We start from the raw sequence: 27,512 nt of genomic DNA, 5'->3' as shown, positions 1-27,512 counted from the left end.
CGCGCCGCGCGGGGCCCTGGGAGGGGGTGCAGCGTCCGGCAGCGTCGCGGGCGGGCGGGCGGTGGTGGCGGCGGCGGCGGCGGCGGCGGGAGGGGCGCGGGGGCAGACAAAGCCGCGGCTAATGAATGGGAGTGAGTCCGCCTGCGCGGCCGTCGTCCGCAGCCGGGCGGGAGCCGCCCCACGCCCGGCGCCCGCGGTGAGTGCGCGGCCGGCGCCGACTCTGCCTCAGCCGCGAGCTCGCGACCCGGGCCCGGCCGTCCTGGCGCGTCGTCGGGCCGGGGCCGGGGTCGCGGGGGTCGGGGCCGGGAGTCCGGCTGGGGGCCGGAGGTCGCGGGGGTCGGGGAGCCGGGCCGGGGCCGCGGCCGCGGCCGGGGTCGCCGCAATGTCGCCTGAGCCGGGCCGGGGGTTGAGGGGCGGGGGCGCGGCCTCCCGTCGCCGGGACCCCGCCCGGGCCGCTCGACTCGACCACAGTGCCCGAGCGCCGGGCCCGCGCCCCCGGCCCGGCTGACAGCTGGCGCGCGGTGGGCCCGCGGACGGTCGCACCCGGGGCGCGTGTTCCGGGCTGCAGCGTTTGGTGGAGGAAACACCTGAAGTGGTGGAAAGTTGGTGCGGACACCCGGCCCGGCCGCAGCCGCGGGGATGGGATAGACGGGGCACGGGCCCAGGGACTCGGGAGAACGCGGGGGCAGAAGTGCCCGGCCGGTGTGAAGTTTACGCGCTGACCACGCGGGCGCCTGTGCGCGCGGGGCGGGACCGGGCGCCGCAGTCGTGGGGGAAGCCCGGTGCTGGGGTGGGGGGCGCCGGACGGCGGCCGGGCAGCTCCGCGCAGCAGCAGACAGGTGCTCTTTGGGCGTCTTTCCTGAAGTCCTTTGCCCTCCGCCACTACAGCGAATCGCGTTACAAGTTACGTTTTTAGGATTTTCCTCTAGATACAGTATTTTATTTTCAATGCACTTCCAGGAAGAGGCACCCAGGGGCCTTATTTACGTATGTCTTAGGAAGCAGATGAGACCTTCCTTATTACTACATGCTTCTGATGCTTTTTAGTTATTGTACGTGTTTCTGGGTAGGACCATTCAAGTTTAAGTAGTGAAAATATGAATCAAATTGCAAAGCATAATTGCAAGTGTTTTTTCCAATTGCGGTTGTTTTTCTAGACCGAAGTAAAGGTGGAGTCATTTGTGTATCTTGTGTTTTTTCTGTGACCCACACCATCCCTGTTACTTAAGAGAATTGCCAGCCCTCTTGACTCTCCTTGTATTTTGGGTGAATTTCAGTAGACAAATACATGCACCTCTCTGGAAGCAAGTCCCTGCCAAGCTGAGCCATCAGGAGAAACTTCTGTTGGCATTCTCATGTTCCTAAAAAAGGGAAGTTCTTTGCTTTGAAGTTAACTCTGATCAGATCAGTCCATAGGTTTTTTTTTTCTTCCAGCTTTAAGATCAAGTCCATAGTTTTGAAAAAGCCACTTTAGATTTTCATGAGACGAGTGTGATCACGCACCAGTATGATAATGGCGCAACCTTGTGACTTTTTATATTAATTTTTGAGGTTTTCTCTATATCACGGTGATAAAATTAGGAGACGATGAAGGATTTAGTTGGAGTTTTTAGAAAGTGCTCTGAATAAGCCAAAGTTCAATTATGAATTAATTTCCATACAAAGTTATCTTGTGAGAGGAAACCGTGTACTCAGGGTTTTCCAATGGGCTGTCCGTGCAGGGATGCACACTTCCTGTAATCCTTAAACAGATCATATCTGCTCATCATGATTTACATTTTCTCAGGAAAAGATCTAGAAATCTTAAGAGAGAGTCTGTGACTCTTCAAGAAGGTAATCTCCTATCTTGGAAGAAAGCTCAGACTTGCGTTCACGTCACAGGTGTTTGCTTGACACCCCTTCCTCCTCCACTGTTCTGGCTAATTCCTGATGGTTTTGGACATGAAAACTCTGCCCTGTTTTTCAGTGTCACCGCACAGAGGAGGAGGTTTGTGAGTAACTCAAGCTGTGCAGAGAATGCTCCTAACGCATTGGGAAGGGTTTTAAGTGAATTTTTAGGGTCACCGATTGAATTCTGTGTTTGCGCACAGGAGCCGGTGCGGAATTTACGTAGCAAAGGAAACGTGTGTACCTGTATTTCAGATCCCTGTCTGGCGAGGAGTTTGGAGCGTGGCCAGCACCGGGCAGTGGAGCTGTTGCGGCATGAAGAGCGGTGACGGCGGTCAGTGCTGTCCTTCCCTCTGTGTGTGTGTTTCTCTTTGCCTGGCTTCCGCTCCTTCATCATCTGAACTCTGGTCTGATCTCCTCCTTCAGTGCGAGGACTGCCTGGCGAGGGGAGGGGGGCAGGTGAGCAACTCTGGGGCACAGTGAGGAGCCTCTGATGGTTGGTTGGGGGCCCCCGTGACTCTCCCTCACCAGCATTGTGTTTCCTTCTGAGCTTCTCTGCACAAGGCTTGCGACTGAGAGACAGCGACTGTTATTCTTCTAGTTACTGTTTGATATTTAAGGTGCTGTTTACATCTCAGTACTTGACATGAGCTGTAGGAACCATCGTCCGTATGTACGTTTTGTGTTGGATGAATTTAGCTGCATCAAAAGGCACAGTTTGCCTCTAGCCCCGACCGTCCTGCAGCCTCTCGGTCAGGCCTCCCTTCAGTGTCTGGGTGACAGCGGATTTCTTGTCAGTCACCTTCCAGGTGCTCAGCCCTTTCCACAGCCCTGTCTCTCCTGCCCTTCTCCCTCACCCTACTTGTCATTGCCTGACTTTGCATCATTCTGGAATAGTTCACATCACTTCCTAGCTAATTGTTTGATGTGTGCTTTTGGTAGTTCAAATCCTGGAAGGCGTTGTTAGGAATAAAATAAAGTCTTTTCTTCTCACGCCCCCTATTTCTGAGGTAGAGGGGACCAGGAGAGACAGAGGTGCCGGACTCTGCATGAGGTTTTCTCACCTCTCTACTCTGCACCTGGCGCTGTCCTACCTGCTGGGGGCAACGGTGGTTTTTACAAGAAGGCCCTGCCATTGGAGAACTTAACGTAGTGATGGTGGGATGGACTCCAACCAGAGAAGGGAGCTCCAGGAAGAGCACAGGCAGGCGAGGGCGGGGGTGATGGCAGTGTGAGAAGCGTGCTCCAGGAAGACCTCTTTTAGGGGGAGAGGACCTCTGAGCCCCGCCCTGCAGGGTCTGGAGGTGATGGAGTGGAGGCCCTGAGTAAGAAGCAGCAGGGCCTCCACTGCTGTGGGAGAGGTTGGCCCCTCCGTTTGAGCCCATGTCCTGTCGTAAAGCCCCCTTCCCAGCCTTGATCAGGTGCCCGCTCTGCTTGGTTTCTGCTCGCATTCAGGTGAAGGCCTTCCAACCGCCGGGCCCCGCCCTTCCCCCCCCCCCCCCCCCCCGCAAAGTCTGTGTCGTAGAAACCACTGATGCTGGGCTGGGCTGGGGTGTCCCCCGCTGACCCACCGGGTGCTCTGTGTGATGGCTCTTTGGTCTGTGTGGCCTGCGCCCCGCCCCCACAGATGTAAACCAAGGGACTGCGTTTTCATCCAAGGCCACGGCTAACTGAGCCTTACCTTGTGGCTCTCGTGCCACAGAGGCAGCAGCGGAGGGAGCTGTGTGCTGTTTGGTGAGAGCTCCGGTTACTCTGCCGCAGGCCATGTGCCCCATCTTGGAAGTAAAAGGACTCCAAACACTCTTCCAGCAGCTTCCAGCCACGGCAGCAATTTCAAACCTGTCACTGGTGGGACTGCCCTGTACGCCGGGGAAAAGGTGCTGGTATTGGGTAAAGGGACCCTCAGAAAGACAGAGCGGAACAACCCAGATAGCCCTGGTCTGTGACCCAGAACGTTTCAGGGGTAGAACAGGGACCAGCCGCCCCGAACGGAGTCTATTTGCCTCCTCTGGAATGTGCTTTGTTTCCAGGGTGGCCTTATCAGGTTTTCTGGCCATATCTCGTGGAAGTGGCTCCGGTTCTAGGTCTCTGAGTTCGCCTCTCTGCGGTGGGCTCTGGCTCTGGTCTGGGTCCTCCGCCTCAGCTCGGCCAGGCCTGGGGGGTGGCTTCTCCATGTGAGTGGGTGCTGGTACTTCTGCATGGGAGGCAGTTGACGCTGTTGCCACCCCTGGAATATGTGAGTCATGGCTCTCCACCCTCAGAAGGTGCTACAGTTACTCTCAGACGTGGACCAGATCTTAATTTATAGCCTTGGTGGGAAGACTACCACGTCCAAGGGCGAGCCAGGCAGGGGTGCCGGCGGCGGCGCTGATGCCCTCGGTGTACTTGCAGCTCTTGGGGAGCACGTGGACTTTGAGCTGAAAGCAGATACACTTCTGTGTTTTAAAGGCTGTGCTGTGGAGAGTTGGAAGAACAGTCCATGGTGCTCTCCGACCTGCCCCAAGATGGAGCACGTGTCACGACATTGCCATGGCACTGCCGTGGCTGCCACCTCCGCCTGTCTGGTGCTTCCAGACCTTCTCTAAGGAGATTGCAGATGTCACAGCACTTCACCTCTAAGTGTCCTTTTCTTCTAAGGAAAGGCAAAGGGAGGAATTCCCCGGCGGTCCAGTGGTTAGGTCTTGGCGCTTCAGCACTTGCATTGCCGTGGCCTGGGTTCAGTCCCTGGTCAGGGAACTAAGCTCCCGCATGCCGCAGAGCGTGGCCCCCCCAAAAAAGAAGAAAAGGCAAAGGGATGTTCTTCTCTCTCACCAGCAGTCCAGCTGTGAAGGAAATGAACGATAATCCCTCATCACATTCAGTGGCCAAGCCGCAGTCCGATTTCCCTACTTGTGTTTATTAGCTTGTTTGTTCCAAACCAGAATCTAGTCCAGGTCACTGCACTGAGTCTGTCTCTTTAGACTTTTTTTCTGGAACAATAACCCGCCCCCATTTTTTTCCGTGACACTGACTTTTTGAAGAGACTAGGCCAGCTGTCTCGCGAATGTCCCATGTTCTGGGTTTGTTTGCCATTTTCCTTCTTTGTCGTTTACAGTTGACCCTAGAACAACACGGCCGGCGGTTGGGGGCGCCACCCTCCGCATAGTCGGACATCCAAGGATAAGTTATAGTCGGCCCTCGGTGTCCACAGCTGCTTCCCATCCTCGGACGCCACCAGCCGGGGACCTGCACGTCTTCACGCGGGTGGTGCCGGGCTTCCTGTTTGCCGCCCTCAGAGGCTGTCCTTTTGGGACTGACGCCCACTTTCTAGGGCTGTTGTTCTTTCTTTCTGTATTTCATCTGTGTTTCCCTTGCCCGTTACATTCAAGGAAGACAGGAAAAGTGCTGAATTCTCTCCTTGTATTACCTCTTTCTGGGGAGCAGTGGCTGTAATATTCACCTGCATTGTGGCAAATGTTTTTGTTTGTCCTTTTTCTTCTTTGAGTATCAGTGCCGACTAACAGGTTTTCATTTATTCATTACATTGTAATCTATTAAAGTCCTCTGGTTCTGTTTCTCTGGTGTTCAGGTGGTTGTGACTGACCCGTCGGGAGTCCCGGTGAAGCCGGCTCCGGGTGCTGCTTTGGCATCATCCTGGCAGCACTTCCCTTCCGCCACCTTCCGTTCCTTTGCCAGAGCTGCAGTCAGCTCTTTCTGCAGAGCACTTTGGTTCCCGTTAGTGCAGAAGGTATTTAGAAACCAAGATCTAGGTATTCGATCTGTTTGTTGTCTTTGGGTATTATTGCAGCTTTAAGTGTTGGTCTGGTGCACAGAGCTAGGAAATGTATTTTTACAACATCAAGAGTTATATTTTCAATGCAGATTTAAAATTATATAGTTTTACTTAATTTCTTTGATTTTTAAAAAATGTCTTTTTCTTTTATTTTTTTTATTAATTAATTTATTTTTGGCTGCATTAGGTCTTTGCTGCTGCACGCGGGCTTTCTCTAGTTGTGGCGAACGGGGGCTACTCTTCGTTGGTGGTGCGCAGGCTTCTCATTGCGGTGGCTTCTCTTGTTGCGAAGCACGGGCTCTAGGCGTGCGGGCTTCAGTAGTTGTGATACACGGGCTCAGTAGCTGTGGCTCGTGGGCTCTAGAGCTCAGGCTCAGTAGTTGTGGCACACGGGCTTAGTTGCTCTGTGGCATATGGGATCTTCCCGGGCCAGGGCTCGAACCTGTGTCCCCTGCATTGGCAGGAGGATTCTTAACCACTGCGCCACCAGGGAAGCCCCTATAGGCAACTTTTTTTTTTTTTTTGCGGTACGCGGGCCTCTCACTGTTGTGGCCTCTCCCGTTGCGGAGCACAGGCTCCAGACACGCAGGCTCAGCGGCCATGGCTCACGGGCCCAGCCACTCCGCGGCATGTGGGATCCTCCCGGACCGGGGCACGAGCCCGTGTCCCCTGCATCGGCAGGCGGACTCCCAACCACTGCACCGCCAGGGAAGCCCAGCAACCGTTTTTATTTCTGCTTTATCCTGCAAAAATAAGCACACACGGATATATTTGTAACTAGCCCATGGAAAGGATCCTCTGATTAGCTACCTCTACTTTTAGGTGTTTTCGGCTTTGAAACTAAAAAATGTAAAGTGAATTTCAGAAGATGTGGGTTTTGGATGCCTCCTTTCTACCCCTCATCATCCTCTCCCTCCAGTCTCTGCTCATAATTTAGGACCGCCGTGCTCACTGTTCAAGTGTACCTGTATTTTCTCAATCTCCTCGGTGCTTCAGAGCGGTCCTCTAGCTATCAAGAGATGAGTGGGGCTGAGTGAGACGGGGCACCCTTCGCCCTGGGGGCCAGGGGCTGCGGGCAGCACCCACAACAAGGAAACTGATGGGATTTGTTCTAGAAGGACCGTTTCCCTTATTGTCATTGATTGCCCTATTTAATACTCATGCTGATTGATTTTATTTTAGACTAAATCTGATTTGCTGGAGAACAGAAGCAGAACCACGGAAAGGCTGGTTCCAGACGCCGTCCAGACGCACGGTGAATAGGTAGCCCTCGCCTTTCAAGGCCAGGGTAGCCTCCAAAGTTTTAGGACAGGTGACAAAAACCAAATTGTTATTCACACACATAGAAAACTATCAACAATGCCTCAGCAACATAATCCTTTTGTGGTTGGAAAACTAAAGCTAACGTGCTTTTTTGTCTTTTTAAAACTTTGGTGCTAAAATAGTAGAAAAATTAATTTCTTTAGTAGTAAGCTGCTAGAGCAAATGACAGCATTTTTCCTAAAATAGAAACAACAGGGACTTCCCTGGCAGTCCAGTGGTTAAGACTGCATGCTTCCAATGCAGGGGGCCCTGGTTCCACCCCTGGTCAGGGAACTAAGATCCCCCATGCTGTGCGGTGTGGCCAAAAAAAAAAGAAAAAGAAACATCATTGTTATCTATGATTTTGAAATAATATGTACAAAACTAGCCCAGTAGTAGAGAAATACATAAAATAGAAGGTGAAAGTCTCTCCTGATGACCACGTTCCAGATGCACATTCACATGTGTGGGTGCGTTTACACCCCGGGCCCGCCTGACCCTCCCATCTGTGCCGAGGGCAGTGGGGTGGGGCCTCCCTCCTGCTGGGATGGTCCTTGCCTGTGTCACGATAGTTTCATGAGGTGTTTTTTTGTGTGTGTGTTTTTTTAAAGTTGGAAAAAATATTTTATTTTATATATTTATTTATTTTGGCTGCGTTGGGTCTTCGTTGCTGCGCATAGGCTTTCTTTAGTTGCGGCGAGCGGGGGCTACTCTTCGTTGCGGTGCGCGGGCTTCTCATTGCGGTGGCTTCTCTTGTTGCGGAGCACGGGCTCTAGGCGTGCAGGCTCAGTAGTTGCGGCTCGCGGGCTCTAGAGTGCAGGCTTAGTAGTTGTGGCACACGGGCTTTGTTGCTCCACAGCATGTGGGATCTTTCCGGACCAGGGCTCAAACCCGTGTCTCCTGCATTGGCAGGTGGATTCTTAACCACTGCACCACCAGGGAAGCCCCTCAGGAGGTTTTTAAAAACCTTTTTATCTTAAAGTATAGCACAGGGGGACTTTCCTGATGGTCCAGTGGTAAAGAATCCACCTTACGATGCAGGGGACTCAGGTTCGATCTCTGGTCAGGGAACTAAGATCTGACATGCCATGGGGCAACTACTGAGCTTGTGCGCCTCAACTAGAGAGCCTGCGTGCCGCAGACTATAGAGCCCACGCACCCTGGAGCATGCGCGCCACAACTGGAGATGAGAAAACCCGCACACCACAACTAGAGAGAAGCCTGTGCGTCGCAACGGAAAAGATCCTGCATACCTCAACAAAGATCACGCGTGCTGCAACTAAGACCCAACACGGCCTAAGATAAAAATAAAGTATGGCACAGAGACAAACTGCATAAATTAATAGCTTGATGGATTTTGATAAGGTGGACACTTGTAACCATCCCTTGGGTCAAGAGAGAAAATTTTGCCCTCCCTGGCATCCTTCCACGTGCCCTATCCCAGCCACATCCCTCCCTTTGGTGCCAGATACTTCCCTTTCTTCGTAGTTTTATGACGGGATTGCACGTCTTTAAGCAGTAGTTAAGTGTTGCCTGTTTTTCACGTGACGTTTCAGTCCCTTACCTACAGGGCACCCCCTCCTCCCGTGGGAGTTTGGTGTGGAAGAAGCCAGGTGGCTGCACTCGTGTTTCTCAGTCTGGATTTTGCCAGCCACGGCCTCAGGTGTGGTTTAATGTGTTTGCCTGCTCTTGGTTCCTTTAAATTGGTGGTGGATCTAAGGCCTGATGAGGTTCAGCCTCCTTCCTGGCTGCTGTGTTGCTCCCTTAGGAAGGACCTCGTGTGTGAGGCTCTCGCTCTCTTTGCTGTTGGCAGCCAGCGATGCACAGAGCTGCAGGCTTTAATCAGTAAAAGTTATGGGGCAGGGACGTTCCGGCTCAGTTACTGTGTCTTTGTTCACGAGCTGGGCTTGGAGTAAGAGGACCCTGTCCTTAGCTCCTCCGTGGTTATCTGGTGCTGTAGTTTATGTAGGAAACTGAAGAAAAACTCTTGCTTCTTTATCAAGTTTCCCATCATCCTCCAAAGGTGACCAATTGAGCATTTTATTTCAGTGATATGCACTCATAGATTTAACATATTTGATGTGCTTTAATGCATTATTATGACGGTCCTTATTTACGTTCAAATTATCTCAGTTTTTTGGACAGTGGGAGCCCTTACAGGTCGGCGCCTAGATCCTTCTGACACAACTCTCGTCCTCTCTCAGAGGTTCCTTGCTCTCTGGTGTGCCAGAATGTTCTAGGCTCATTTTGTATTCTTCCTGCCCAGGACCTGCAGTCAGCCATTCCTGCAAAAGCCCTGGGCTTCTTTAATGGGAAATGATGTTTCACAACTATAGTCTGGATGGCAGGTAAGCTCATTCCCATTGGGTTGGTCACTGTTTTTAGGTCTTTGCAGTGAGCAGAGCTGGGGTAGGTGTCCTGCTCACCGACTGTAGGATGTGCATTTGACCTTTCTTGCCCTGGGTCTCTGTCTCTGTCTGAGGATGCTGGTTCTCAAGGACATGGGAGGTGAGAGTCTTGTGCTATTGCTGGTCACTCCTCTGCTTCACTCTCACTGTACACACCTCAGTCTGCGAGTAACAGTGGCTGTGTCGTTACTGAAAACAGGTTGATACTTTTTGCCAAAGACTTCCCATTGTCTTCCCACCCCTCTTTGCAGTGATTCGGGCTCTACGTGGAAGCGCGGTGACCACTGCCTACCGTTCTCTCTCCCGGAGACCCTCACTCGGTCTTAGTCCTGCGAGGAAGTGTATACTGAGCACTCACACGGTCCTTTGATCAGTGTTTCTCTAGACTTTTTGGTTGAGGTTCGTTCTCTGTTAGATTTCTCTGGGAGGACTCAAGGAAAAATATTTCCTGAATTCTTGCACGTTGATAATAGTTTTTCTGTGTCTCTTATACTTGTAAGCCAGGTTGACTGGATATAAAATGCTTGGCTCACATATTTTTTCCTCAGATATCTTAAATATGTTATTCTGTTGTCTTATAGCATAAAACATTGCTGTCAAACTCATGACAATTTTATTTTCTTTCCCTTGTACGTGACCTTGGTTTTCCCCTCAATGGCATTTCTTTTTTTTTTAAGTCCAGTGGTTTTCCTAGAATATACCTCAGTGTTAATTGTTAAGGATGGATTTTCTCAGCTTTACGATATGCTCTTTCAATATACGTAGTTTTACAATTTTTATTTCAAAGTGTTTAGTATTCTTTTCTTTTGCTTTGTGCCCTCCTTTTTCTGTGGGGGATGCTCTGATTATACATGTGTTGGATCTTCTTTGCGTGTGTTTTCAATTGGCCAGCTTCTCCTGAGTCTTTTTTAGCTCTTCATTTCTTCTTCATTAAAAAACTTTATTTTCTAAACTCTTCTGTTTATCTTAAGAAATCATCTGTGGGGTTTATTTGTTCTTATGTTGCTTCTAACTTAGTTTTTATTCTTAAAATGGCATTTTACTTTTTGTTTTTGAGCGTGTGTGTTTATTTTGCTGAAGATTTCAGGTTACAGGGAGGCCGTATACACAGCCCACGGCCACCACCCACCCTTTTTGCTGGCTTCGTTCTCTGGTTTGAACAGATAGGGCTCTTTCTCTTTCTTCCCCCTCCAACTTTCCCCTTCTTCTCTCCTAGCCTCATGATTTGCAATTTGTAAAATGACATTTTACTTTTATTTGTAATATTTTCTTAGGATCCATAACCTCATTTCAGTGTTTTTCTATTCTGATTTATTTTGTTCTTTTGTATTATTTTCTTAATTTCTTTAGCTTCTTTTGAAATAAGTTATAGTTTTCATGTAATTTGTGCTTATATTTTTCTAGTGTGCTTTCATTATCTATAGAGATGTTTTTCTGGTCTTCATTTTTTTTCTCTCTCTTATCCTTTTGTAGGATTTGACCTTAATTCTTTTCTGTTGCTTATTGTTTTAGTTTTCTAGTGCTGCTTTAACAAATTATCACAGAGTGGTTGAAAATAGCATAACTTTGGAGGTCAGAAATCTGAGATGGGTCTCACTGAGCTTAAATCAAGATGTTGGCAGGCTGCCTTTCTTTCTGGAGGCTCTAGCAGTGAATGTTTCCTTGCCTTTTACACTTTCTAGAGGCTGCCTGTGTCCTTGGATGTGGGGTCCCCCCCTCTGTCTTCAAAGCCAGCAACACTGCATCTCTCTGACCTTGTGAAGTCTCTCTTCTGCCTCTTCTTCCCACTTTTAAAGGTCCTTGTGATAACATTGGGTCCACCCAGATAATCCAGGATAGTCTTCTTATTATCCTAGATCAGTAACCTTAATTCCATCTGCATCCTTATTAATAATCCTACTTTGCTTTGTAACCTAACACAATCACAGGTCTGAGGATTAGGACGTGCACTTCTTTGAGGACCGATTACTCTGCCTGCCACACTCATTTTTATCTGATACTAGTTTTGTTTTGTTTTTTAAATAAATATATTTATTTATATTTTATTTTTGGCTGCATTGGGTCTTTGTTGCAGAGAGCAGGGGCTACTCTTCATTGTGGTGCACGTGCTACTCATCACGGTGGCTTCTCTTGTTGTGGAGCACAGGCTCTAGGTGCACGGGATCCAGTAGTTGTGGCTCACGGGCTCAGTAGTTGTGGCTTGCGGGCCCTAGAGTGCAGGCTCAGTAGTTGTGGCTCACAGCTCGGTAGTTATGGCTCTCAGGCTCAGTAGTTGTGGCTCGTGGGGCTTAGTTGCTCCGCAGTATGTGGGATCTTCCTGGACCAGGGCTTGAACCCATGTCCCCTGCACTGGCAGGCGGATGCTTCACCCCTGCACCATCAGGGAAGTCCTGATACTAATTTTTCACATTCAAGAAGGAGAGGTGGCTGAGGATGACTTGTCCTAACTCATGGTGCTTCCTAGTCTGCGGTCTTTATCTACTACTGAAAAGGTGGCGGCTTCCACTTTCATGTTTTACGTTGTGTATCTAGGAATATCTGTAGTTTTCTTGTTATGTCTTTGGCTTTGGTACCCAGGTGATACTGACCTCTTAGAATAAACTGGAAAGTATTCTATCCTCTTTCAAAGAGTTTATGGAGTATTGATATCATTTCTTCTGTAAATGATAAAATTCACCAGTGAGGCCATCTGGGCCTACATTTTTCTTCATGGGAAAATTTTAAGTTACTAATTCAATGTCTTTACTTGCTATAGGTCTATTCTGATTTTGTTACTTCTTGAGTCACTTTAGTTAATTTGTTACTTTGTAGGAATTTTTCCATTTCATGTAAGTTGTTGAATTTGTTGGTAGACAGTTGTTCATGGTCCTGTCTTACATTTCAGTTAGTTACTTTTTTTTGTCGTTTTAAGGTTTCTTGATGTGGACCATTTTTAAAGTCTTTATTGAATTTGTTACAATATTGCTTTCTGTTTCATGTTTTGGTTTTTTGGCCGTAAGCCATGTGGGATCTTATCTCCCTGACCAGGGATCAAACCCACCCCCCCTGCACTGGAAGACAAAGTCTTAACCACTGGACTGCAGGGAAGTCCCTCATTTAGTTTCTGAGGAGGCAGTGGTAATGCTCCCAGGTTTTCGCAATCTATGTCTTCTTTTTCTCTTGGTTAATGTAGCTAGGGATTTGTCAATTTTGTCAGTGTTTTCAAAGAACCAACTTTCAGTTTCATTGAAGTTCTATATCACTTTTCTGTTTTCTATTCCATTAGCATCCACTCTAATCTTTATTATTTCCTTTTTCCTACCTTGGTTTGGTCTGTTCTTTTTCTAGTTTGCTTTTGTTTTCTTTTTATCTGGAGGTGAATGTTTACATTATTGATTTGAGATCTTTCTTCTTTTCTAATATAGGTATTTAAAGCTATAAATTTCTCTCTGAGCACCAATTTAGCTGCATCTCATGTATTTTGGTTTGTTGTGTTTTTATTTTCATTCAGATGAAAATACTTTCTAATTTCCCTTGTAGTTTCTTTTTGACCTGTGGGTTATTTAGAAATGTGTTATTATTTCCAAATATTTATTGATTTTTCAAATTTTCCTCTGTTACTGTCTTGTAATTTAACTTCATTCTGGTTGAAGGATATGTTTGTATCATTTCAGTTCTTTTAAATTTATTAATACTTGTTTTATGGCCCAGCCTCTGGTCTGTACTGTGGAATGTGTTGTGTGCAGTTGAAAAGGGTAAGTATTGTGCTGCTGTTGGATGGAGCCCTGTGTAGATCTGCCAGTTCAAGCTGGTTAACAGCAGTGTTCAGGTCGTCTGTATCCTCACTGACTTTCTGTCTTGCTGCTCTAGTTGGCCTCCCTTCAGGTTTGCTGATTCTTTCTTCTGCTGGCTACCACGCCCCTCTAGTGAATTTTTCATTACAGTTATGCATTTCAGCTCCATAATTTCTAATTTCATAATTGGTTCTTTTTCATAATTTTTCTCTCTATACTGATACTTACTTGGGGAGACATTGTCCTACTTTCCTGTAGTGTCTTTATGTGTGGTTTCCTTTAGTTCTTTCAGCTTATTAGAGTAGCTGATTTAAAGTCTTTGTCTAGTAAGTCCAACCTCTGGACACCCTCAGGAACAGTGTCTTGGTTTATTTTTCCCCCATGTGTGGGCCATACTTCCCTGCTTTTTTTTTGCGTGTCTTGTCATTTTTTCGTTTTTGTGGAAAACTGGACATCATTTGTTATTGCTGGGGGTTTGTTCTGTTTTTGCCTGTTTGTTCCCTTAGTGACCTTCCTGGACTAATTCTGAAAAGGCTGTACTCCTTGCAGTGTTTGGACACTTCAGTCTCTGCCTGGTTAGCTTGGTGTCAGTGATTTCCTGAAATCCACTGAGCTGAATGATTTCCTTAAACGCTGCCAACAGATGCACCTGCCATCTTTGCCAAGAGCTGCGTGTGCCTGTGCCCGTGCCTGTGCATGTGCGTGTGTGTGTTGGGACAAGCATTAACCTCCTCCTTGCACAGGGCTTCAAGGTCAGCCAGAGGTGAGAGATGGGGTGGCCCCGCAGGTCTCTCCTGGGCTTGTCCTTCTACAGCTGCAGGGACGTGTCAGAGCCTTTCACAGCTCCCTGCAGACGTCTCGTCCCCCCATCTTCCTTCTCAGCCTTTGGCCAGGCTCTTGTTTGCCCCGCTGGAGTTGCAGGGTTAGGCAACTGTGATGTTACAGAAGTGCAGCTGTTTGCTTTTCAGCAGAAGCCCAGGGAGAGGGCTTTTCCCATTGAAGGCTCTGAATCGGGTCAAATAACTACCGTGCCCTGTGAGCAGGGCTTTTCCAGGGACCTGTGACAAAGGTCACATGGTGACAGTGCTGCAGACAGTGGGACTTTCTGAGGGACCGCAGGCCAGGTCTGCCCCTCTGGTGGCTGCAAGGCTGCTGTTCCTCACAGCTCCTGTGGTCCTGTGGTTCCTGTGGGGAAGGAAGGATGGGAGTGAAATGTTCTAACGAGCTCCCACAGTTCTTCTTAAATAAATGCTCCTCGGATTGCTGCAAGCCTTTGCTTAACCCCCAGGGTTGTGAACAGTCTGATGTTGACACTGCCTAGCGCTGCCTTTGCTGTCCTGCAGCCACTGGGTCATGGAGGTCCTCAGCTGCCACTCTGAGCAGTGCCTGCGTCGTGAGAGTCCTCCTCCTTCGCTACCCTTCCTTTGCTGTTCCTTTTGTCCCTGAACTGCTCAATTGAGCGTCTGTTCCCAGCAGCCCCTCTTTGTCCTGGAGGAGGCGTGGGCTGGGTGGTTTTTCTCCAGCCTCCTTGGACCTTACGCTGGACCCCTGACATAGTCCACCCTGCTGAGTGCAGAGAGCCCCTCCCAGTCTCAGCAGCTTGGTCCTCGGGGCTTCCGCTGAGTACCTGTTGGCTCCTTTGGGACCATCCGTAACCGCATGCCCAGGGCTGCTTTCTCTTTCCGCCTGTGCAGATCTAGTACCGCATGGGCCGTGCATACATTCTTGGTTTGTCCTGTTGGCTTATATTTTGGAGGGAAGGAAATCCCTCGTCAGGTTTGTCTTCTTGTTGGTCTCATCCATGAGGTTGTGGGTTTGCTCTTTTAGTTCTGTGCTGTATTGCCAGCTGAAACAGTGAACTTAACTGAAGTTCAAGTGAATAACTAACTACACTTAAGGGAAAAAACTGACCCGAGAGACTTGGACACGGTGCTTGTTTATATACCTCAAGCCCCAAGACAAAAAGTATAAACTGATACTTCTGTTCAGAAGCTTGTGCTTCCTCGGTGGTATGGGTCAGCGTTCTGAAAGTACTTTCTGAATATTGAAGGACTGAGCAAATGAGCAAGTCTTTTAAGGCTAGTGGGAGCCAGATTTCTTGCAACTGGAGAAAGAAGTTACAGATACGGAACTGGGGAGGCTCGGGTGATCCTGGGATGTTGGATTGAAATTGGAGGCGTCAGCGTGCACATGTGGTTTTTATCCACCTGTGCGTGTGCATGTAGGCGTACGTGTGTATTAATGGTTTTTACTTAATTCCATTGACAGGGCCTAGAAACAAAGGCACCGCAGTGACAGCGGGCGCACCAAGTGCCTCACTCTTACCCACCATTACTGTTTTGTTAACTCGTGTCGTTTTCTGTGCGTCACTGAATTTCCAGGTGGGATTATTTCTGCCTGAAGAACACTCTTGCATTTGCTTCAGTACAGGTCACCTGGTGACACATTCTGTGTTTGATTTGTCTGACGGTGTTTTTATTTCATACTAATTTCTGCAGGAGTATTTTTGCTGAGTATTGAATTCTGGTTTGGCTTTTATTTTTTTCACAACTATGAAGATAGCATTCCTTTGTCTCCTGGTTTACGTTGCTTCTCTTGAAAGGTCAGTAGTCTGTCTAGTTATGTTTTCTTAAAATAATTCCTGTGGAAGTGGTGTAATATATACTAGTGTGATGACCTGTGCACTCATCACCTGGCTTTAACAATTACCAGCTCAGGGCTGCTCTTGTTTCATCTGTGTCCCTCCCCCCACCCAGTTATGTTAAAGCAGGTACCGGAAACCATATTTCATCGGGATAGTTTTCAGTAAGTATCTTGAAAAGATGGGATTCTTTGAAACGTTTTATCTGCAGTATCTTTGTACCTTGATAAACGAAGAATTACTTAATATCGAATGTTACTTCAGTATCCAAGTTTCCCACATAGTCTAAAAAATGTTCTTATACAGTCTGCTAATTCAGACCAGGATTCAAGTATAATTTGTTAAAGAAGCTGGGTTGTTTGTCCTGTAGAGTTTCCCAGAGTCTGGATTTCGGTGGTATTTACAGGTGCGCCTCCCTCCCTGGTCACTTTTATCTGCTTTATCTCTTGTTTTTAACACTATCTGTTTCTTTTTCTTTAAATCTTGCTTGGGGTTTGTAGGGACTCTCGAATCTGTGCTCTGAAGTCTTTGATCTGAACTGCCTTTTTTTTTCCTGGTTTTTCTCTGTTGTGGTTTATCACAGCATACTGAATAGAGTTCCCCGTGCTGTACAGTAGGACCTTGTCGTTTATCCATCCTATAGATGCTAGTTTGCACCTGCTACTCCCAAACTCCCAATCCTTCCCTCCCCCGCCCACCCTCCTCCTTGGCAACCACAGGTCTGAGTCTGTTTTGTAGATAAGTGCACTTGTGTCGTATTTTAGATTCCACGTATAAGTGATCTCACGTGGTATGTGTCTCTGTCTCACTCACTCAGTGTGATCATCTCCAGGTCCGTCCATGTCGCTGCACTCACAGCCACATCTCTTCTTCTTCCTGCACTCCTGTCTTCTGTGCACCGCTCTGGCCCCCCAGGGCTTCCAGTACTCACTTCTGCATGTGAGCAGTGGCCTGTCTCCACCCGCGTGCCCTGGACGTGTTTCTCACCCTCTCTAAACCTCAGGGTCCTCGTGTGTAGAAGAAGAAATCGCAAACTGAATCTTCCTCGAAAGATTTTCATGTGGTTTAAGTGAGACGACGCAGGTTGAACCCACGGTAAACAGTCACTGTTGGCTCTCCCATTCTCGTCACGCCGTGCTCTTGCCCCAGGAGCGTCTCCAGAGAGAGTCAGAGTCAACCGGGGATGTAATGTTTGCCATGAAGGGAGAAGAGCTGGTTTCTCCCAGACCCGGAGAGAGGAATGAGGACGAGGCTGCCCAGGACTGAGAAGACATCCGGGCACCGAGGCCGTAAGGGAAGGAGCTGCAGGGCAGAGTGACCTGTGCCTGTGACCTTGAGCCTGTGACCTTCCTAAGCATACTGAGGTCCAGCACTTCCTCACAGAGGCCTTATAACCTTTATTACATAGGGGACTGTGTCTTCTGTGACTAAAGCAGTGTGACCTTTCCTTCCTGACCTGCCTCTTGCCTGGACCCCCAGTGTGACACTGGGTGCAAGTGTGAGGTGGGGGTGGGGGGTCCTTGCCTCGTTCCTGAGCTTTCCCTGCCCAGCGTGATGGTAACCGTAGAGTGCTCCTAAAAGCCCTCGTAAGGTTGAGGAAGTTCTCCTCTCTTCCTACCTTGCTGAGAGTTTCTGTCGTGAATAGGAATAGAAATGATGTTAAATGTTCTTCTGCATCTAATGACATGACTCTATGGTTTTCCTCCTTTTTTCCATTAATGTGGTGAATTCTGTTGGTTGAACATTGAAGGTTAAACCAGACATGCTTGTGATGAACCCCTCTTACTCACGGTGTATTATCTTTAATGTGCTGAATTTGATTTGTTAAATTTTTAAGAACTTGCTACATTTTCTTAAGGTTTTTCTATGATCATAGGGGTATGAATCTGATTCTTGTCTTCTAATGTCTTTGCTTGTTTTAGAGTCAGGGTAATACTGCCTCATAAAAAAGACTTGGGACGTGTTCCTTCTATTTTCTGGAAGAGTTTGTGTTTCACCAGGTTTTTTTTCTTTAATGTTTGGTGAAATTCACCAGTGAAGCCATCTTGGCTTGGAAGTTTCTTTAAGGGAAGGTTTTTAATTACAAGTTCAGCTCTTAAAAGAGATAGAGGGCTGTTCAGGTTATCTCTGTCGTGAGTTTTTGTAATGTGTGTCTTTCCAGGATTTACCCGTTTCATCTAAGCTGCTGAATTTACCATCATAAAGTCACTCATCTATTTCCTTACTGTCTTTTTGCATTTGTAAGATCTTTGGTGAAAAATCCCCTCTTTAGTTCCTGCTATAGGTAATTTTATGTCTTTACCATTGTTTTCTTTAATCAGTCTGTAGAAGTTTGCCAATTTTGTTGATCTGTCAAAAGAACCGGTGTTAGGTTTCATTGATTTTTTTTTTTCCTCCCCTGCCTCTTCCCCCACACCCCCAATTTCAGGGATTTCAAATCTTTTCTTTATTGTGTCCTTCCCTTTGTTTGCTTTGGGATTAAATTTGCTTTACTTTTCCTTGTGATTTTTTTTCTTTAACCCTCGGCTTAATATAGAAGTGTTATTTATTTGAAGATATTTAGGATTTTTCCAGATGTCATTCTGATGTTGATTTCTCATTCAGTTCCCTTATTGTCAGAGACCATTCTTTGTTTGATTTCAGTTCTTTTAAATGTATTGAGATTTGCTTTACTGTCCAGAGAACAGTCTGTCTTGATGAATGTTTTGTGTCCACCTTTAAGTGATATTCCGTTGTTGTTTGGACTGTTCCATAAATGTCATTTAGGTCAAGTTGATGATAGTGATTTAAAGTCTTCCGTTATCTTTACTGCTGTTCTGTCTAATTGTTCAGTTAACTACTGAATGGGGGTGTGAAATCCCATCTGTAATTTTGGTCAAGTCTCCCTTTAGGTCTGTCAGGTTTGCTTCATGCATTTGGAAAGTCTGTTGGTAGCTGTGTGCATGTCTGATGAACTGACCCCTTTGTCATCCTTCTGTGTTGTTCTTACATCCCCACCTCACGCTGACTTAGGCACGCCAGCTTGCTCCTGGTTGGTGTTAGTGTGCTGCACCTTTTCTGTCCTTTTGCTTTGAACCTATTTGTGTCTTGATGTTTAACGTGTTTTTTGTAGGCAGCATATAGTTCGTCTTAGTTTTTTACCCAACCTGACAATCCCTGCCTTTCTTAAAATACAACTTTGTTGGTTGTGTAGGCTGTGTCCTGTGTCTTCTTTCCTCTGATGCTCTCCTCCCAGAATGCTTCACGTCTGGCCACCGATATGTGGTCTTGTGTCCACACTGGCCATTCTCCAGCACCAGCTGGCTGTCCCTCAGTTCAGTTCTGACACCACCAGCTGAAGTCATCCTCAGATCCCCCGGGTCAGGGCCCAGTCCCACAAGACCGCTCCCATTCAGACACCAACCCCAGTTGTCCCCTGTATTTCTGACCAACCGGCTTAAGTCTGGGTTCCCACAATAAAGTGCTAGGGTGGCTCACAGAACTCAGGGAACCCTTACTGACATGTATTGGTTTATTGTAGGAAAAGGATACGATAAGGGACACAGGTGAACAGCCACGTGAAGATGCACAGGGCGAGGTCTGGGAGGGTCCTGAGTGCAGGGGCTTCTGTCCTCCTGGAGTTGGGGTGCGTCACCCGCCCGACACGTGGTTGTGTTCACTAGCCCAGCAGTTCCCCTAACCCCCGGACCATTGGGATTCTATAGTGGTTTCATCACATGGGCATGGTCAGTATTAACTCAGTCTCCAGCCCATCCTGGGGGGTGGGGGGGTGGCTGAGAGTTCCAAGTTTCTGGCCACGGCTCTTTCTGGTCATGGGCCTCCATCCAGGAGTCACCTCGTTAGAACAAGAGATGTTCCTGTCACTCAGGAACTGCCAAGGGTTTTAGGAGCTCTGTGTCAGAAACTGGGGGCACAGACCAGTGTACGTACATATTTCATACTTTTTCACATTGGCTGTAATTGACATACAATAAACTGCACTTATTTAAAGGGTACAATTTGTTCAATATACACACACACTTATATCATGTTTATATACATAAACAGTTTGCTGCCAACATTTGTGGACAAATCATATGAGCATAGGCACTCACATGCAACTAATTTTCAGCAAAGTTACAAAGGCATCCTTTTGTTGAGAAGGATGGTCTTTTCAACAAATGGTGTTTGAACAATTAGATATTCATATGCAAAACAATGAATTTGAATCTTTCAAAGATCTAAGTATAAAATATAAAACTTCTAGAAAACACAGGAGAAAATCTTTCTTAGATACAACCCCAAAAGTACAGTCCATGAAAGAACAAATTGGTAAATTGGACTTCACTAAAATTAAGGGCATTTCTTTTCCAAAAATACTGTTAAGAGAATGAAAAGACAAGCTACAGACTGGAATCATATACCTGATAAAGGGCTTCTTTCCAGGCATGTAAAGAACTCTAAGAAAATACACAGTCTGTGAAAACGTGGGCAAAACACGTGAACAGATGCTTCACCAACGGAGAGAAGCAAATGGCAAATACACACATAAAATGTTCAACATTATCAGTCATTAAGGAGATTGCCAATTAAGGCCGGAATAAGATACCTTTACATACCTATTAATTAGAAGGGCTAAAATTAGATGGGTGGACCTTACCAAGTCTTAGTATTTTCTCTTTACCATCTTTTTCTCACTTTTTGGATATATAGTAATGTGTATATGTTACTCCCAAATTCCTGATTTTCCCTCCCCCCTACCTTTCCCCTTTGGTAACCATAAGTTTGTTTTCTATGTCTGAGAGTCTATTTCTGTTTTGTAAATAAGTTCATGTGTATCATTTTTTTAGATTCCACATATAAGTGATATCTTATGATATTTGTCTTTCTCTTTCTGACTTCACTTAGTATGATAATATCTAGATCCATCATGTTGCTCCAATGGCATTATTTTATTCTTTTTTATGGCTGAGTAATGTTCCATTGTGTATACGTACCACATCTTCTTTATCCATTTTCTGTCAATGGACATTTTGGTTGTTTCCATGTCTTGGCTACTGTAAATAGTGCAGCTATGAACATTGGGATGCATGTATCTTCATCTATGGTTTTCTCTGGGTATATGCACAGGAGTGGGATTGCTGGATCATATGGTAACTCTATTTTTAGCTTTTTTTTTTTTTTTTTTTTTTTTGTGGTACGTGGGCCTCTCACTGTTGTGGCCTCTCCCGTTGCGGAGCACAGGTTCCGGACGCGCAGGCTCAGTGGCCATGGCTCACAGACCCAGCCGCTCCGCGGCATGTGGGATCCTCCCGGACCGGGGCACAAACCCATGTCCCCTGCATCAGCAGGCGGACTCTCAACGACTGCGCCACCAGGGAAGCCCTATTTTTAGCTTTTTAAGGAACCTCCATACTGTTCTCCATAGTGGCTGCACCAATTTACATTCCCACCCACAGTGTAGGAGGGTTCCCTTTTCCCCACACCCTCTCCAGCATTTATTATTTGTAGACTCTTTGATGATGGCCATTCTGACAGGTGGGAGGTGGGACCTCACTGTAGTTTGAGTTGCGTTTCTCTAACAATTGGTGACGTTGAGCAGCCTTTCACGTGCCGTTTGGCCATCTGTATGTCTTCTTGGGGGATTATGTCTATTTAGAGGGTATTTTCATTGTGTAACTGGTTTGTAAAAAAAGTCAAGGAACAAACTTTTCTGTTTTAATTTCCCATTACGGAATTCCTTTCTATGCATACATTGAGGCTCGTATATCCATGACAGTGTAGATTTGAAGCGTGACTGAGTCCAGTGTCTGACTTGATCTCCTCTTCTGTAGATAACGCAGAAGGATCGCTGTGCCACCAAGATGACGGCGATCCTGCGTCTGAGACAAGCAGGTCCCCGCTGCGCGAACGCGTGTCTGCACCGTGGAGTGTTTAAGAGTAGAACTTCTGGAAGGCAGCGGTCCGCACCCTGATGACGTGCTCACCAGTTCCCTGGTCTACTCCTCAGTGAGATTTATGATTGGCCATATTCATAAACATCCCGGAAGATAGGATTCTCCTGAAAGAACTGAAGATAATGTACATTTGGGGGCACAAAGGAGCATTTGCATCAGTTTTCTACCAACGCAGGCGGTCAGCATCGTGAGGCAGCCAGAATAGTTATGGTCAGTCATGGAGAATCACCAGGAGACGCGTCCCGAAGCGGGTGGGGATTTTGTTTCTGATCAAATACATTTTAAAATAGAAGAGGAAGATGACGATCACATTGCTGATCACAGTTTGGAAAGAATGGACTTTAGAAATGAGCAGGAGAACAGGAAACGGGCTGGCAGCGGGGATGAACGGGCAGAGGGCAGAGAGGCGAGCTGTGGCTGCCAGCCCCCGGGGAGGCGCGTCTCTCCTGACCCCGAGGACGACTACGGGGCCCTATTGTCACAGTATAACAGCACCCTGTACAGCGTGGCCATGGAGGCCGTGACGCAGAGCCTGCTCTCCGGCCGCGGCATCAGCTCCAGGAAGAAGTCCCCGGCTTGGAAGCATTTTTTCATCTCACCCCGGGATAGCACGAAGGCCATCTGTACGTACTGCATGAAGGAGTTCAGCAGGGGCAAGAACGAGAAGGACCTGAGCACCAGCTGTCTGATGCGGCACGTGAGGCGGGCGCACCCCACCGTTCTTGTGGAGGAAAACGGCAGCGCGCCGGCCCCGGCCCCCCTCCCTGCCCCTCTGCCGCGGCTCCCGCCGCCGCCCACTGATGCCGGAGACCCGGGCACCGTCCTGTCACCTGGCAAACTCGTCCCCAGAACGGCCTCTAAGAGCCCGTCTCCCCATCAGGTGACAGAGGAACTTGGCTCTGTGGTTTCTTCCGAAGAGGCCCCCTCCGACGTGTTAGTCTCTGAGAGGTACAGCAGGGATGAAGCCCTGGCGGGGCTGCCTCCCCAGCCCCCCAGCCTCCACTGCGACGAGCCTGCAGAGAACGGGGCTGAGAAAAACCTCCCCCTGCCCAGGAGCGCATCCGGGTCCAGGAGGAGGTCTGCCGTCTGGAAGCACTTCTACCTGTCGCCCCTGGACAACTCCAAGGCCGTGTGCATCCACTGCATGAACGAGTTCAGCCGGGGCAAGAACGGAAAGGACCTGGGCACCAGCTGCCTCATCAGGCACATGTGGCGGGCACACCGCTCCATCGTGCTTCGGGAAAACGGCGGGGGCGCTGGCGTGCCGCCCCCCTACTCTGCACCCCCAACCCTGCTGCCCACCCCGCCGCCGCCTGACGGAGAGCCCAGCCCCACGTCCTCGTCTCCGGGGAAGCCGGTGCAGGACTCCACCTCTGCGCCCTCCTCCCCCGACCGGCTGGCGGAAGACCCGCCAGCACACTGGAACCTCGGAGACTCACAGGTGGAAGACGCGTGGGCGTTGTCCTCCTCCTCTGACGTGGGTGAGGCCTCATGGGCATCCTCTCCCGAGAAGCAGCCAGGCGACACGCCCAGCCCTCGCCCACTCGAGTCCGGTGCCGTGTTCCAGCAGAACAAGAAGGTCATGAGGAGGCTGAAGTCGGAAGTCTGGCATCACTTCTCGCTGGCCCCCACGGACAGCCTCAAGGCTGTCTGCAGGCACTGTGGCTGCGCCATCAGCCGGGGCAAGAAGGGCGACGTGGGCACGAGCTGTTTGATGCGGCATCTCTACAGGCGCCACCCGGAGGTCGTTGGGAACCAGAAGGGCTTTCTGGGGGCCAGCCTGGCGAATTCGCCATACGCCACCTTGGCTTCTGCAGAAACTTCCTCCTCCAGATTAACTGACCTGCCGACCATGGTCACAAAAAACAATCAAGTTATGTTTCCCGTCAACAGCAAAAAGACCTCCAAGTTGTGGAATCACTTTTCTATCTGCTCCGCAGACCCCACGAAGGTCGTGTGCTTGCACTGTGGCCGGACGATCAGCAGAGGCAAGAAGCCGACCAACCTGGGCACCAGCTGTCTCCTGAGGCACCTGCAGAGGTTCCATGGCGGCGTGCTGAAGCCCGACGCCCCCAGGACGGCGCCACCCTCCCCTCCTGGTGCCCGTGGGCCCCTGAGCTCAGAGTCGGCAGGCGCCTCCTCCTGCGACGACACCAGCGAGAAGTTTTATGATTCGCATCCAGTTGCCAAAAAAATAACAAGTCTCATTGCTGAAATGATCGCACTTGACCTCCAGCCGTACTCGTTTGTGGACAACGTTGGCTTCAACAGGCTGCTCGGATACTTGAAACCTCAGTACTCTCTGCCCCCTCCGTCCTACTTCTCCAGGACGGCCATCCCAGGTATGTACGACAATGTGAAACACATCATCATGTCACATCTCCAGGAAGCCGAGAGCGGTGTGGTCCACTTCACGTCTGGAATCTGGATGAGCAGCCAGACCCGGGAGTACCTGACCCTCACCGCCCACTGGGTCACCTTTGAGTCGTCGGCCCGACCGCACCGCGAGGACCACCACTGCTCGGCGCTGCTGGACGTGTCGCAGGTCGACTGCGACTACAGCGGCGGCAGCGTCCAGAAGCAGCTGGAGTGCTGGTGGGAGGCCTGGGTGACGTCCACTGGCCTGCAGGTGGGCATCACAGTCACCGACAGCCCCAGCATAGGGAAGGCGCTGAACGAGGGGGCCCGCTCGAGCGTGCAGTGCTTCAGTCACACGGTCAGCCTCATCGTCAGCGAGGCCATCAAGAGCCAGAGGATGGTCCAGAACCTACTCAGCACCGCACGGAAAATATGCGAACGGGTCCACCGGTCGCCCCGGGCGAAAGCGAAGTTGGCAGAGCTGCAGAAGGAGTACGAGCTGCCGCCCCACCACCTCCTCCAGGACGTCCCGTCCAAGTGGAACACATCGTTTCACATGCTGGAGCGGCTTATCGAGCAGAAGAGGGCGGTGAACGAGCTGTCTGTCGAGTGTAACTTCCGGGAGCTCATCAGCTGCGACCAGTGGGAGGTGATGCAGTCCGTGTGCCATGCGCTGAAGCCCTTCGACGCCGCCAGGCGGGAGATGAGCACCCACGTGTCCACGCTCAGCCAGGTCATCCCCATGATCCACATCCTCAACAGGAGGGTGGAGATGCTGTTCGAGGAGACCATGGGCATCGACACCATGCTCAAGTCCCTCAGGGAGGCCATGGTGAGCCGCCTGTCCGCCACCCTCCACGACCCCAGGTACGTGCTGGCCACCCTGCTGGACCCGCGCTACAAAGCCTCCCTCTTCTCCGAGGAGGAGGCGGAGCAGTACAAGCAGGACTTGATCAGGGAACTAGAAACGCTGAATTCTACCTCAGAGCCCACGCCCGTCTCCAACGGATGCGACCCGGGCTCCCCACCGCGAGACTGTGCCGGCGAGGAGAGCCTGTGGTCACTCATGGCCAAGATGAAGAAGACCGAGCCCAGAGGGAGGACGAAGGTCCCGGAGGACATGGTGCTCGCGTACCTGGAGGAGGAGGTGCTGGAGCACAGCTGTGACCCGCTCGCCTACTGGAACCTGAAGAGGGCGGCCTGGCCGGGCCTCTCCACCTTGGCCGTGCGGTTTCTGGGCTGCCCCCCGAGCATCGTCCCCTCCGAGAGGCTGTTCAGCACACCCACTGAGAATGGCAGCTTTGGCCAGTCCCGGCTCACGATGGAGCATTTCGAGAAACTTATTTTTCTGAAAGTGAATCTTCCCTTAATATGCTTCCAGTATTGAAGCTCACGGTGGAGCCACCGGACGAGAAGCAGCACCGGCCCCGAGCTGGCGGCTCGCTGCGGTCGGGGCCCTGCGGGACAGCAGGCCGGGCGCTCAGGTCCACATCCACGGGAGGTTCCCGTCCCGGCCCTCGCCGTCATGTCCACATGTGCCTTACCCAGTCCTTCAGGCCAGGTACCACGGTGTGTTTTTTAAGAAGTCCAGTAGAAACAGCCTGTCTTGTCAGTTATGAAATACAATGATTAGGTTTTCATTCGTAACTGTAAAATTGTTTAAAAGTTGGGGGTTAGGAGTTTGTTTTACTAGAATGGCGGAGGAGATATAAGCAGTTTTATTCAGTAGGCTTCTTATTGGATTATGTAAAAACCACAAATCAGGTACTGTACTTTAGTTTAAAATTGCTTTAATTGCAACAAAACCGCTCTGTGGCTGTCAGACAAAACCTGTGTGCAGGAGGTGGAGTTCAAGCCATCCCGACCGAGCAGTTCCTGGCTGCAGGCTCCAAAGTACATTCAGGGGACGGTGAGTGTTCTGGGAGGTGACTGTTTACACGACAGAGACGTGGCTTTCGAAGACAAGCCTGCACTCACACGTATCCTGGAATGTCAGTCATGTAGGGTTCAGGGGAGAGAGCACTGCCGTTGCAGGGGTTTGCCCTCAGTGCCACGTGGGCTGTTAGCTCGGACACATCCCCGCCGTTCACAGTGCGCGCCGGTGGTGCCTGCTGTGTAGCTAGTGCACAGCGTGACACGTTTACAGCATCCTGTTGATGGAATCTCCAAGCCTCTGGCTCAGTGGCTCTACACCATGAAGCTATCTTGAAATTTGTGCACTGACCCCCAATTTGATCAAATTATGTATACAGTCCTTTTTAGAAGAGGTGGCTTATTAACAGGGAAGAAGATTGCTATAATACAGTTGTAAGAATAGCATTAGGTGTTTAGATTTTCTTTTTGATAATAGGGAAGATTCAGCCATCAATGGGATATTTTAGAATCCCAAGGACATCAAAATGGAGTATCAGTCATCAGGTTTTTTTAACAATAATACGTCTTTAGAGTTTTTGCCTCAGTGTCTAGAAAACGGTTCATTTTCTTATTTCGAACCAGGTAAATATTCTGGGTGAAACAAGTCACTGATTTGCCTGTGACCTTTTAGAAAAGTTGTCGTTTTGTTAAAATACTGTACCTGTTATTAATCTGAATTTGCATTGACTACGTTTTAGTGTATTTATAAATGGTGAACCCAGTTTCTGAAATTAAACTTTTTATTTGCAATTTTCTACTGCTGGAGGACACTGGCTTTTTATTCTTAGGATAATAAAACAGTCCTACTCTTGGGGGCCAACATACACAGAAACCACATTCATGCAGCCTTTGGACTTTCACCTTAGCCCCAGGTGGGACCCAGGGGAAGTGGAGGAGTAATTCTTACAACAGCATTTCTGATAGCGGCAGTGATGTGTGAGAACTTTACGGGTCTTGTGTTCAGAGCGAGTGCTGTGCAGCCTGTGGTGCTGGAGGGGAAGAGCAGCCGCTGTGGAAAAGAGTATGGAGGCTCCTCAGAACATCACATGCTACCGTATGACCCAGCATCCCACTCCTGGATATTTTCCTAAAGAAAAAAACACTAATTTGAAAAGATATATGTACCCCCATGTTCATAGCAACATTATTTATGATCGCAAGATATGGGAGCAACCCAAGTGTCCATCAGCAGATGAATGGATAGAGAAGATATGGTGTATATATATATATACAATGGAATATTACTTAGCCATAAAAAAATCTAGCCATTTGCAACAAAATGGATAGATCTGGAGAGTGTTATGCTAAGTGAAATAAGTTGGACAGAGAGAGACAAATATCACATGATTTCACGCAAATGTGGAATCTAAAAACAAAATGAAACAGGAACACACTCATAGATACAGAGAATAAACTGGTAGTTTCCAGAAGGGAGAGGATGAGGGATGAGTGAAACAGGTGAGGGAGAGGAAGAGGCACAAACTTCCACTGACAGAACGAGCCACCAGGTTGTAATGTACA

At 48.9% G+C, this 27,512-nt stretch overlaps 1 protein-coding gene across 5 annotated transcripts; it reads left to right on the top strand.

Annotated features, from left to right (window-relative positions):
- Nucleotides 1-93: 93 nt before the first annotated feature.
- ZBED4 (zinc finger BED-type containing 4) lies at nt 94-26,746 on the top strand. Of its 5 annotated transcripts, XM_060166488.1 has the most exons (3): nt 103-196; nt 2,143-2,221; nt 21,597-26,746. In XM_060166488.1, the coding sequence occupies exon 3, from the start codon at nt 21,937-21,939 to the stop codon at nt 25,462-25,464; it is 3,528 nt and encodes a 1,175-aa protein (XP_060022471.1). In that variant the 5' UTR covers nt 103-196; nt 2,143-2,221; nt 21,597-21,936; the 3' UTR covers nt 25,465-26,746. The 5 variants fall into 5 exon arrangements, with proteins under 5 accessions (XP_060022475.1, XP_060022471.1, XP_060022472.1 ...); XM_060166492.1 differs by lacking the exon at nt 2,143-2,221 and having other exon boundaries at nt 94-196; XM_060166489.1 differs by lacking the exon at nt 103-196 and having other exon boundaries at nt 1,006-2,221.
- The last annotated feature ends 766 nt before the right edge of the window (nt 26,747-27,512 follow it).

Source organism: Lagenorhynchus albirostris, chromosome 11 (assembly GCF_949774975.1).
Source record: "Lagenorhynchus albirostris chromosome 11, mLagAlb1.1, whole genome shotgun sequence".
In the NCBI taxonomy this organism is placed as follows: domain Eukaryota; kingdom Metazoa; phylum Chordata; class Mammalia; order Artiodactyla; family Delphinidae; genus Lagenorhynchus; species Lagenorhynchus albirostris.
Note: the sequence above shows the minus strand (reverse complement) of the source record. Positions and strands in the feature narration are given on the sequence as shown.

Excerpts from the sequence above, each read along its gene's own strand:
- ZBED4 (XM_060166492.1), top strand. The coding sequence starts at position 21,937 with ATGGAGAATCACCAGGAGACGCGTCCCGAAGCGGGTGGGGATTTTGTT.